The sequence below is a fragment of the Solanum tuberosum genome, unplaced genomic scaffold (assembly GCF_000226075.1).
Source record: "Solanum tuberosum cultivar DM 1-3 516 R44 unplaced genomic scaffold, SolTub_3.0 scf00136, whole genome shotgun sequence".
Lineage (NCBI taxonomy): Eukaryota > Viridiplantae > Streptophyta > Magnoliopsida > Solanales > Solanaceae > Solanum > Solanum tuberosum.
The window spans coordinates 1,378,758-1,391,262 of NW_006239061.1; the positions used below are offsets into that span (position 1 = coordinate 1,378,758).

Consider the following 12,505-nt stretch of genomic DNA (forward strand, 5'->3'; position numbering starts at 1 on the left):
ACTTAACTTTTTAATTTATTTTTTCAACATTTAATTTCAATTCTTGCTTCGCCGCTGATTGTAATTTATTTAAATTGTATCCGTTTAAAAAAACAATATTTCAAAGGGCTCTGGAACGACAAAGATTACTAGTTTTCTGTTTTCTCACCTTACAGTATCAAGCATTTTAAACTAGTTCTCTAAATTTTTTTAAAAGTTCGACTGAAAAGAAGATCTAATCTAGTCCATATAAAAATAAAATGCTTAATGCATACTCAGCTCCTTAACTAAATAGACAATTTCAATTCAAGTTTTTAAGAAAAAATTGCAATTTTTTTCATTTGTATATTAGATAGTTAAGTTAACTAAATAAAATATGTCATCTTTTATCTTTAGTGGACACACTCATCTTAATCAATCATAATTCAAGTGTATAAATAGAATATCCCGTTAAATTTAAGGAATTGATCACGTATTATTAGGTCAAAATAAAATAAAGTTTGTTATATATTTCAGTCAAAGTTTACTTAAACGGTCAAAATTGGTGGAATGAAAAAATAACAATATCCTGTATCCCACTTGTCCACTACGGCACTAATAAAAGTGACTACCAATATATAAATGAGCTTTCCATTGAAGGCTTATATCTTCATACTATAACACTAAAAAGCATAGAGAGATTAATAAGAAAACAATGGAAAACAAGAAAATGAATTCAGTGGCAGCTATGGCTATGGTGTTTATCATCCTTTTATCGGCCAACACCGACACCGTCGGCGTCGCAGCTCAGGGCGTCAATTGCTGGGACAATTGCAATACTGCTTGTGTTGGTCTCCCACGTATGTCATCATTTCGATCTCCCCTTTCCTATTTATTCTTTTTTCTTTTATAATCGTAGCATTCAGTTCAGCTTTATGTAGTATTTTAGCGGTAATAATTTGTTATTTTTTCAGCGAGAGAGTACGCTCGTTGTGATGGGAAGTGCAACATTAGGTGCGGACCAGGTAATTAAGTTTCCTTTTTTCTTTACCTTTTCCATTTCTTTGTTTTTTAGTTTGTCTTATTTCATCTTTCTGTAATGAAACTCCTTTAACTTTGTTTCAACAAGAATGGACCCTGCATTACACGATTCAAATTTGATTGAGTTTTTAATGTGGGCTTCGAACACCAAATGGGAAACTAAAAAAAACAAGCAAGTATGCAACTATGGTAGTTTGACTTTCATGGTCAAACTATATTTTGGCCTGAAGTCACACATATTATATTGAACTATGAAAAAAAGTTGAAACTAATAAAGATCACAAATCCAAGGGAGACAAATGAGCGGGTTAAATGGATTGAATCAACAAAAGAGTTCTCATTTGATTATGTTCAAGGTTTACATGGGCAAAGATAGATCGAGTCAAATCAATTTAAACAATAGATCATATTTCAATTCAGTATTTTTTTTTAATTTCTAATTTACACTCTGTTGACTCTATTTTGAAAAAAATTATAATTTTTTTTATTTTTGTCACTCTTTCTCCTATTCTCGAATACATTATTTTTACGCGATGTATCGGGATATGTGTGTCTTGTCTCAACAAAAAATATATATCAGGATGCGATTTATCGAGATATTGAGTAATATATCTGAAATTCTTAAATTTTAAAGGATTTTTATAATTTGAAAAAGAATAGGAATATGATGTATATATTCATTTTTAGAGGAATTGTCAGTTTTTTTTATCCATATTGTATTAATTTATTAGTTGACCAGAGTTGCAATGTCTCCATATAATTTTTACGGTGCAACTTAAATTGAAAATTTGACTTTAGACTTGTTTTGTGGTATTGCTACGCAGATGGCAAAATTGACGGTAATGAGGGTTGAAAAATGCTAAAAGTGTACTAGCAAGCTACCAAGGGCTATTATTGTCTATTTTGATGATAAATCTTCATAGTTTGGGAAATAAACTTTGTAGTTACATGTATGTGCAATCTATCTCATTAATTGTCATGATTAATAGATGCATTGTACTGATCAAATAAATTACATATTGAAATTATAATAGCCAGTTAAATTTATCATATTTCTTTTTATTTCTAGTTTTTAACACACGTTTTACGGATCTAAGGTTTATTTCTTTGAAATAACGTTCAAATATTTTGGTACTATAGACTTTAAGTATTATTTAAATTCAAGTACATACAGTGGCGGATCCAGGATTTTCAAATTGTGGGTGCTCCCTTGACTACCGTCACAAAATATAAGTAAACAAATTTATAACTTGCCATTAAATGGACAATTAAATTAAACCACACTACAAAAAAACGCCTAAATTGCAGGGGTTAAAATTACATGTTCTGACAGTCAGTAACCCTCACAATTTAGTGTTGTGGCAGTTGAGAGAACTCCTGCAATTAGGTGTGCCACAATTAAGTCCCAGGAGTTTTGGACGAACCCCTGCTACCATTAGCGGGGGCTTATTACTGGGGGTTTTGAACCCACAAATGTATATCTATAAAACTGCACTTCAATATCTAGGAGTCAAAACCCCTGCAATTTGTGAACTTTGGGAGTCAAAATCCCCACAAATCATGAATTTTACATTAAGATTAACTAGAGTTCTAACCCCTGTAATTTATGAACATGTAACCTTCTAGAGCATTATGCTAGAAAAAATCTATTTTAAATATTAATGACTAATTAACATGTACATCATAGTCAAACCTAAAAGGGCTTATTAGTATTAAGAAATAACAAAATATTTCAACAAAAAAATATATCATAAAGTGTACTATTAGTTTTACAAACTAAATTGAAACATACCATTCACTTCAACCATTACGATTACAAGAAACTTCAAATCACTACAAAAACTGTCATTCGCTAATCTTGCTTTTATTGATGAAAAGGGTTCACTAGCATCCATACTCAAGAAATGACCTGCAACTATTCATGGAACTTCAACGATTGTCACTACGACTACTGTCACTAGCATCATCTGTCTACAAAGAAAAATACACAATAAGTAATATGATAAATGCTCTCACCCTTCTTTTGTAACCTCTTTTGAATGCAATAAAATGATTAGGACTGAAACCTAATCCAACCATTATGGTGATTTATAAAAAAAATACTTACATATTGTATGTCAATAACAGTATGTAAACAAATACTAAATTCTCTACTATGAATGTCAATACAAATGCCAATCATAAACAAATAGGTCAATACTAACATACAAGAATATGCAAAAATATGTTCTGGACCTTGCTACTTCTTTATTGCACATAATAGTAAAAGAATCACAAGTTTTTATCTTGTTCTTGCATTAATCCAGACCAAACAACACTCCACAAAGTTCTATAGACAAATACTCATATTTCCACATTCTTTTTTCCTAATTCAGACCAAACAACACTCCACATTCTAAGCTCCAGAAGCAATCCTGGAAAATATGTTCTAGACCATGAGTGCTGCCTTGCCCATAAAACTTTGCCAGAAATAAAGAAGCTAATCTCAATAGATATGTCACTAGAAAACACAGTGGATCCAGAATAAGCACTAGTTAGCTTATCGTCGGTTGTCTCGGAAAAAAATCAAGGCTTCAAGAATAAACACTAGTTAGCTTATCTATTAAATCCAAATATAAAAGTCCAAGAAAAGAATATAGGTATAGTAGTCAGAATATAGAGTTTATACCACTATGATTTGATCAAAGACGCGATCAAATGGCTTGCAAGTCAAATGTTCAAACACTATATCTCTAGTCTTCCATTTGCCAAAACAACATTGAGGACACGGACATTTTATTCTATCTTCTATAGCTCCATTTTTAAATGCAAATTCTAGGAACTGATTCAAGCCAACCAAATATTCTTTTGTGGTCCTTGGCATTCTAATCCAAGATTTATCCATAAAAAAAAACAAGATTAGCAGACAATATCACCTATAAGATTTTCATGAGAAAATTATAAGATTACAGACATATTTAACAATTTTTATGTAACATTATATGCAGAAATGGAAAGAGTACCTCAACTTTCTTTATCCCTGAAGATCTAGAAGCTCTCCCGTTAATTCCAGTTCCAGATAAAGCAAATATTGAAAAGGGGCCAGACCTGATAAATTAAACAAGAACATTCAGTATCTGAGAGCAAATGTCTATTTATCTCTATTTATTACTACTGTAGTTGACTTTAAGCATAAGCATCAGATGAACTTGAGGCCTCAACTATTTCCCTAGAGGCCTAACCACTGAGAAATTATAGTGATCTAAGCAAATGAAAGAGTACCTCAACTTTCTTTATCCTTGAAGATCTAGAAGCTCTCTCGTTAATTTCAGTTCCAAATATTGGAGAGGGATCGGACCTGATAAATTAAACAAAGGAACATTTTCTATAAGATTATACATTTGTTTATATAAAACAATACAGGAACAATGTAGGACACACTTTGGTCCAAAATGGGATGTTTTTCTACAGAGGAAGTCTGTTTATGACCTTTTAGATATGCTTTCTCCTGGCCAGAATTACAGATATGGTAAGGGCCAAAATAATCTGAGACACTGGCTATCCTAGAAGCTATCAAGCATTGTAATAACAAACATTTGGATCATATCATGATCCAACCATATTCAATATATTTACAAAGAATACTTGTGGATAAATGCAAACTACCTTGGAATATAGTCAATTGGATTGAAGAGATACAACAAATAAGCAAAGACATGCAAATTTAGAAGAATGATAAATTAGTGATTTAGAAGAAAAAAATGAAGATACAAATCAATAAGAATATAATGTATGAATACAAGTATACAGAGATAAGTGAAGATTGAGGGCACATGTAACAGCTAAAGAAGAATTAATTAACAAACAAAAAGGGAAACTATATACACCTTACTCCAGCTTAAACAAGGATCGACGGAGACGACAACTCCAAATTTTACGAAGAAACAAGGCACCTGTTAGCGACACCATTTGAGACAAAGTGGTCCCAAAAAATCTGTAGACACAGAATGTCTCGAAGAATCTGTAGAATCACCAAAATTATAACAAAATAAACCTAATTCTACCACAAAATACATGCTCAAATTTGATATTTCAAAATTTTCATCCATGAAGAATACAACAAAATTAACCTAATTCTACCTCCATGCATCTATACAAACAACCAAAAAATAAACTTATCTAGTAAATACAACCAGTAATTTGTACAATTTGTGAAGATTCAGATGAGAAAATCCAAAAATGTGAGGTAGGTTCATTATTCAAAGAGGTGAGAAGTGGAAAACATTACCTTAGAACACCTATCCCATTTTGAATCTGGTGAGTAGCTGAAGTTTACAGAGTTGTGAGGAGACGTGCCGCTGTAGACGGCAGAGAAGTGCCGCTGTAGAGAAGTGTGGCGGTGAGAGAAGTGTGACAGTGAGAGAGTAATTTGGAAGGAGTGAAGTTTCAAAAGTTGTGTTTATTTTGTATTTTGTTATTAAATTAAAAATAGCTATTTATTAAATTACGTATTTCCAAAAGCTATGAGTGTTTTTTATTTCATGAATTAAAAATATATATTTTATATTTTGAAATAAAAATTGTATTATGAGATAGCAGGTGTTTAAACCCCCGGTATTTACTTAAATTTTTTTCTGGGGATTTTAAATCCCTGATGTTTACTTTTATTTTGCGTCAGCTACCAAACCCTCGTTATTTAATGTAGTTTGTGGGGGTTGCAGCTAACCTCCACTTTGAAACCCCCACGATTTAGGTGTTTTTTTGTAGTGCCACAATAGCAAAAAATATTAATATGATAAAACTACAATAAATATTATTTTTTATAACGTTTTTTTTAATAAAAAAAAATAGCAAAAGGGAAACAGAGAAAGAGTAAAAAGAACAATCAACACAAGGTGTGAAAAATAAAAGTTCTAAATGAAATAAATAAGAATAGAAGAGTTGGTCTTCAAAATACTTTTAAAAAAATGCTTAGAGTGGGAATCGAACCCAAACGCGGATGCAATACACATCCTTAAAAACCCAGAAATAACCATTGAATCAAACGACTACCTGTGTAGTCGGTGCTCACATTCTTTCAATTTTTTATATAAATATACATAGTTTGATACGAAATTAATGGGTGCTCGCGCACCCGAAATGTCCAATGTGGGTCCGCCCCTGAGTACATATGATGGTATTTGATCAAAGTTTGTTTTCAATTAATTTGTGTTGTTGCTGGAATGAACTAAAAAGATAAAACATAGTCAGTCTAAAGCATCTATCCAAGCACTTTTTTATAATGCGAAGAATATTTAATAAGTTATGGATTGTTTTCTGATGAGGTTAATTAGTATAAATTTTTTTGAAAAAAATGAGTAAAGAGTTACTGTTGATGATTGTCTCAAATTGCTTCAATGATGTTGACAGAGAACGAGGTGAAAATAGTGAGGACAAAGAAAGCAATAAAAGTATCTTTTTTTATTTTTTGTATGCCAAATAAGAATCCTAAATAAAGTCTTAAAATTAATTTAGATTCCAAATTATCATATAATATTTTTTTATTTAAATATTAATAATATATGAAATATATATTTTAAAAATGAATATTTCTAAAAGGAGTTGACGGTGTAATTTTCTTGACAATTATGGGCCCATAACTGTCCATAGCGGGCTTAGCTTCTTAAACTGGAATACTGGACGGTGTATTGGGCCTAGATCAAGCTAAAAGGGTTGGAGTAGTGTTTTAGAAGGCTGGGGTGTGAGGCGAGATGTTTTATATAGTTTGGAGCGAGACGTAAGCTTCGAGACATGAGACATAAGTTTTATGAATCTACGGACGTGGTCTCGTGTATATTCTTTTTTATAATTTTATTACTAAGAAAACAAGCAAAAGTTTAAACTTTCAATTACTATAAATAAATTTAAATTAATAACCTATAAGGCTATAATATATAGAAAAAAAATATTATGATTTTTATTTGAGAAATGTATTAATAACCAATAATGAAGAAAAAAGTACTATTACAATTACTATTTGAGAAATATCATTACACAAATAAAAAAATATGATTTCAATAAAAAAAAAAAGTTCAAAAATAATAATAATTTTTAAAAAAAGGCCCGAGGTGTACGATTTTTACGCCCAAGGTTTATGTTTTACGCTAGGAGCTTACACCCCAAATTCTAGGACTCACGTCTCATGCCCTATGAATGTACGTTTTTAATTTGCACCCCAGAGCGTTTTAGTATGCCCCACCTCAAAACTTCCTCAGGACTCGCCCAAAAAAACGTTTTTGAAAACGTTATACAATTTTTGCCACTTAAAAATAAGAAAAATGTCTGACTTCGTTTGAAAAGACAAAAAGCTGACAATTTATAAAATTAAGATTGGCGAAAATATCCCCTAATAAAAACTCAAAATAAACATTTCTCGCTCAATTTTATATGTTGGAATCGAAATTTAAGATGCAACAAAAACATCAACCTAGCTAGAAACTAAAATGGAAGCCAAAAGGCCACTTTTTACATCAGGCATTCAATTAGTTAGTTTAATAAGTAAAACTAATTGAATTTACAAATAATAATCTTTCCCACTTTATTGTGTTACTAGTACTTTGTTTAGTTCGCTTTTCTAATTTATGCATAACTAATGCTTGTATTAGTTATTGTATATTGAAGAGTAAATTACTAATATCATGGGTTTCTATGCATTAGTATTGCAATGAATTCTAATGCATGCATTAGCAATGTTAAAGATACAATTGTCCCTCAAATTTTTTTCACATCCATTCCAATATTTTTTTTTAAAAAAAACATTTCTTTAAAAAATTATGCAATGCTTAATATTTTTAGTACACCAAACCAAACATTGCATAAGAAAAATCTCAGCATAACTAATGCAAGTATAACAATACAAGTATTACTAATACATTATATTTTGCATTATTCTTAGATACTCTACCACAGGGACGGATCTACGTGGGCAGTAGGGGTCCATCCAAATCCCCTCGTCGAAAAAATTACATTGTATTTATAAGGTCAAATTCGATATGTATGGTTATATACAAAGAAATGAACCCCCTCAGTACAATTGAGAAGCTTAATTTAGTGGTCTACGGGTTCAAAGTTATGTCTTCGATCGTGATAGCTTCTAACGCTCGATAGTTTCTTTTATTTTTTCCATAAATAATATTTGCATAAATTATATGTAAAATTCTATATATTATAAATATGGAATAAGAATAGGTACTACTGTAAATATGTTAAAAGCTAAAATAAAAAAATCAATAGCGTGATTGATTAAACTTCTAAAATTTGTTATTATGAATTTTTTTTATTAAAGTACTTTTTGTATATTAATAATTTGTGTTTGATTAATTAATTTGATTTTTTTTATTAATATTAGAGTTTTGTCGGTGCTTGAGCTTGACCAAGATTCCAAAATTATTTTTGAAGAAAAATATTATTTTAAAGATAACATATGATTGAAAGGATATTAATTCGAAAGAAAAAATTGAACACTGCAAAGAGGAAGGGGAAGGCAAAAAAAGCACAATAAATTTTAGAAAGGACTCGAAATAGTAATAAATGTTAAACGGGACATGACAATGTGAGTTAAAATTAAGTGGATTAAAATGAGTATTGCCATTCACCGCCCCACGTTTTTAGTTATCTCATAATTTTTGTGCTTTTACTTCATATATATGTTTCAAACTCCCGAATGAAAATCCTAAATCCGCTATTACTCTGCCAAACGGTCAAAGTTTTGTGTAATTTGTAATACAACAAGGGTGACTAAACGCAATAATACATTCCTAGTGGACCCAATTACAAAATATATTAGCTTAAAACTTACAAAAGTTAAAAACAAACATAAAGAATTTATTTATTTATTTTTTTAAAAAACATTAGTTTATTATGTTTCTAACACACACACAAAAATTTGAAATTCAAAAATAGAATATAAAAAAAAAGACTGGCGTTAAGTTTAAGCGAATTCCCCAATTTATAAACCCTACTTCCGTTTCGCTTTTCATTCCTCACACACACAAAAAAGCTCTGCCGCTCTCTCTCTTGAAGGAATTTTCTTCTCATACTTTCGACAATGGTGAGTAAATCTCGTTTATTTTTCATATAATTAGTTGATTTTTTTTCGAGAATTGGAATGATAATTAGATGATTATTGAGATGTTTATACGATTCGCTGGATTTATTTTTTTGTATTAACTTTGATTTGGATGAGTATTTGAGGATTTAGATGAGTTTATTCTTCTCGGCTGGTAGATTATCATAATTGGAATGGGAAGTGTTGTTATGTACAGGAGAACTTTTATAGCTGCAAATTGTGTATCAGTATTGGGATGATGAGATTGAGGTGTTTATAGGCTTTGTTTGGTCAAGTTGTTCCTTTTCTTTGTTTTAGAAGTTGGTTTTAGCTTTGGTTGGATGAGTTTTTGAAGATGTAGTGAGTTATTTTTTGTTGTATTTGGAATGATAACTGATCTAAGGTGTCTAATCGACCCTGAATAGTTTGAGATAGATGTGTGTATAAGCTTTGGATGCGTATCTGGGTGTTGGATTTGTATCCATATGGATTGAGGTATGGATACGTGTGGTGGGATTTGGCTTAAAACATTTGAAATTATAAAATAGGGCTGTTAAAATATTCTTTCTTTTGAGAGATAGCCTGTGGAGAACTTAGATGGTATATACTAGAGTTAAATGATTCATTCTCTAAGATGGGAGTTCACAAACATAAATTGATTGTTGAAAATCTACATACGAATAATTAATTTAGAAATTATTCATTCTTTCTATAAGAAAGAATTTTTTTATAAATAGCAAATATGACCAAGACGTAAAGCTTTAAAGATGTATGTACGCCATCTTCTGTGTCTTCAATCTGTTTTATCTTCTTTTTTGAGACATCAAAATCCCCCACAGGTTTCAGTTTGAGGTGCTTATACACTTTGTTGATTTTTTTGTTGTCCAATTGCTCCTTTTTGTTCTTCTAGGAAGTTGATTTTTAACTTTGATTGTGATGTGTTTATGAAGTTTGATATGTGACCAGTGTTGAATTGTAACTGTTTTGGCTGATTTCTTGTGTTGATGTTTGTGAATTTATTATTACAGGCTTTACCAAACCAACAAACTGTAGATTATCCAAGCTTCAAGCTTGTTATTGTGGGGGATGGAGGAACTGGTATGTTTCTATGTTTATCTGAGATTTGTTTCTAGTATCGTTTGTTTCGAAGAGAATATCAGTAACAATATTTTGATGTCAAACAGATATTTTGTTTTGATTTCTTCAAACATTTGAAAAACATTACTGACTTGTGTGAAATTTTGATTCAGAATAGTTTTTAAATATGGAAGTTATTTCAATATAGTTAATTGATAATGTATGAGTATACACTGAATTTATGGGATAAATGCTATTTATCGTAGATAATCTGATCTTTGTAAATTGAAGTGAATGTTTCATTGAGATTAGTGGCTTGCTTCCTTTTGTTAGAGTACCCTAATGGTTCCTGTTGTAATTGGATTTCCAGGGAAGACGACTTTTGTCAAAAGGCATCTCACTGGTGAATTTGAGAAAAAATACGAACGTAAGTTTTTTATTTCCTGTACTGACAGATAGAGTCTTCTGATAATCTGGGTCGTTATCCTTTTCAATAGGCTCTCGCTCTGTTTCTTGTTATGTTGGTTTCTCGTGAGTAAATTATTTATTAAGTTTTGTTTTCATACAGCCACTATTGGTGTGGAGGTTCATCCACTAGACTTCTTCACAAATTGTGGGAAAATTCGCTTTTATTGCTGGGATACAGCCGGACAAGAGAAGTTTGGAGGTCTCAGAGATGGTTACTAGTAAGTGATTGTAGGCAGTTAAAACCTTTAGTTTATGCAAGGCTCTGCTGCTCGATAGATGTTATTTTATGATTAAAACTTTTACTGTCAAGTTAAATGGGTGAAGTTTCATGTTTCCCAAAAGCTGAAATATTGGAATTAAGGAATGCTGGTTTGTTTGTGAAGAATAATTGATAACGTGTGGTGTTCTACATCAAATGCCACTATAGGTATTTCTACAATGTGGTTAATCATATCTGAGGTGACAGTAATTGTGCTCACATCCGCGTCTCTTTTGAGCTCAGAATACCATATTTACCCTGCTATTCCTTTTTTACATCAAACATTTGTTACTTGTATGACTGCCTTGACATTAATTGTCTTGCTTGAAGCTTTTGGTGACTGTATTTTTGATTCTCATATTTCTCTATGTCAATTGTCCAGCATTCATGGGCAATGTGCAATTATCATGTTCGATGTTACAGCCCGTCTGACCTACAAGAATGTTCCTACTTGGCATAGAGATCTTTGCCGGTGAGGAACTCTTCATAGGCTGCCAGCATTATACTCTTACTTATAATTGATGATATGCAATTGAAATCTGAAATGCTATTCAATTGCTTCTTCCAGGGTTTGTGAAAACATCCCCATTGTTCTCTGTGGAAACAAAGTTGATGTGAAGAACAGGCAGGTTAAGGCAAAGCAAGTTACCTTCCACAGGAAGAAAAATTTGCAATACTATGAGATCTCAGCAAAGAGTAACTACAACTTTGAGAAGCCTTTTCTGTACCTTGCTAGAAAGCTTGCTGGGTAATTAATGTTCATAAATATAAATCTATATCTTGTCTGTTCTATTCATATGTACTGTTGATGTGAACCTAATTTCTTGTTCTACTTGTAGGGATGGTAATCTTCACTTTGTGGAATCACCTGCACTTGCTCCCCCAGAAGTACAAATTGACTTAGCTGCACAGGCATTGTAAGAGTTTTATATGTGTATTCCATAGAATTGATAACTGTTAGCAAGTCTGTGAAAATATCAGATATTCACTGTTTTATATGTATAACAGAGTTGGACAATGTTCATTGCATCTTAATATGTATATCAGAGTTAGAACTGATGATTTTGATCATGAGCAACCCTCGTATCTTAAAGAATACCAACAAGTATTAGGTTCCTGTTAGGTTTAGATCATGCAAATCGACCCTATAGCGCTTGGCTCTGTGATGTGCTAGGCTCCTTGTGCTTAACATTTTGTTTTTTCGTTGTACGATTTTTAATTTTAACCACACTGTTTATTCAGGCATGAACAGGAGCTTCAACAAGCCCTTAATCAGCCACTTCCAGATGACGATGATGAAGCATTTGAATAGATGGCATAGCTCAGAGCAGATCAGTTTCACTGTTGCACCTTTCCATATTCCTAGTCCTTAAATTTTCTCTATTTGGACTTTTTGTCTTTGTTGTTTGAGGATGTATTTGCTGCTTCCTTGTATTATTGATTGGTTATTAGATATGTTCGTCAGGGGCCATGAGGTTTTGTTTTGGTAGGTTAGATATTCCGATCCTGATGTAAGGCGCACATTGTCAAGGCTCTGTTTTGAGCTTGTTATAATATTACTTGGTCTCATATTCGACAATTTTTTCTCTGAAGATATTTAGATGTTAACTGTTGGTGAATAGTGATGGTAACTAGAA

At 31.6% G+C, this 12,505-nt stretch overlaps 1 protein-coding gene and 2 long non-coding RNA genes across 4 annotated transcripts; 2 read left to right on the forward strand and 1 right to left on the reverse strand.

The window, feature by feature from the left end:
- Positions 1 to 624: 624 nt before the first annotated feature.
- Positions 625 to 2,051, forward strand: LOC102595557 (uncharacterized). The gene is made up of 3 exons (XR_001473969.1): positions 625 to 818; positions 933 to 983; positions 1,824 to 2,051. It is a non-coding gene; the product is annotated as an uncharacterized lncRNA (long non-coding RNA).
- Positions 2,052 to 2,689: 638 nt separating this feature from the next.
- LOC107061425 (uncharacterized) lies at positions 2,690 to 5,425 on the reverse strand. Of its 2 annotated transcripts, none has more exons than XR_001473971.1 (4): positions 5,267 to 5,425; positions 4,261 to 4,336; positions 4,002 to 4,086; positions 2,690 to 2,966 (listed from the first exon to the last, which is right to left on the reverse strand). It is a non-coding gene; the product is annotated as an uncharacterized lncRNA (long non-coding RNA). The 2 variants fall into 2 exon arrangements; XR_001473970.1 differs by having other exon boundaries at positions 2,690 to 2,970.
- Positions 5,426 to 8,957: 3,532 nt separating this feature from the next.
- LOC102595232 (GTP-binding nuclear protein Ran2) lies at positions 8,958 to 12,460 on the forward strand. Its single transcript, XM_006351763.2, has 8 exons — positions 8,958 to 9,067; positions 10,093 to 10,162; positions 10,512 to 10,568; positions 10,710 to 10,827; positions 11,251 to 11,340; positions 11,437 to 11,616; positions 11,708 to 11,785; positions 12,111 to 12,460. The coding sequence occupies exons 1-8, from the start codon at positions 9,065 to 9,067 to the stop codon at positions 12,178 to 12,180; spliced, it is 666 nt and encodes a 221-aa protein (XP_006351825.1). The 5' UTR covers positions 8,958 to 9,064; the 3' UTR covers positions 12,181 to 12,460.
- Positions 12,461 to 12,505: the final 45 nt, after the last annotated feature.

Bases quoted from the DNA above. Each gene is read 5' to 3' on its own strand.
- LOC102595232 (XM_006351763.2), top strand. The intron at 10,163-10,511 runs GTATGTTTCTAT...TTGGATTTCCAG, and splicing joins TGTGGGGGATGGAGGAACTG to GGAAGACGACTTTTGTCAAA. The intron at 10,828-11,250 runs GTAAGTGATTGT...TCAATTGTCCAG, and splicing joins GGTCTCAGAGATGGTTACTA to CATTCATGGGCAATGTGCAA.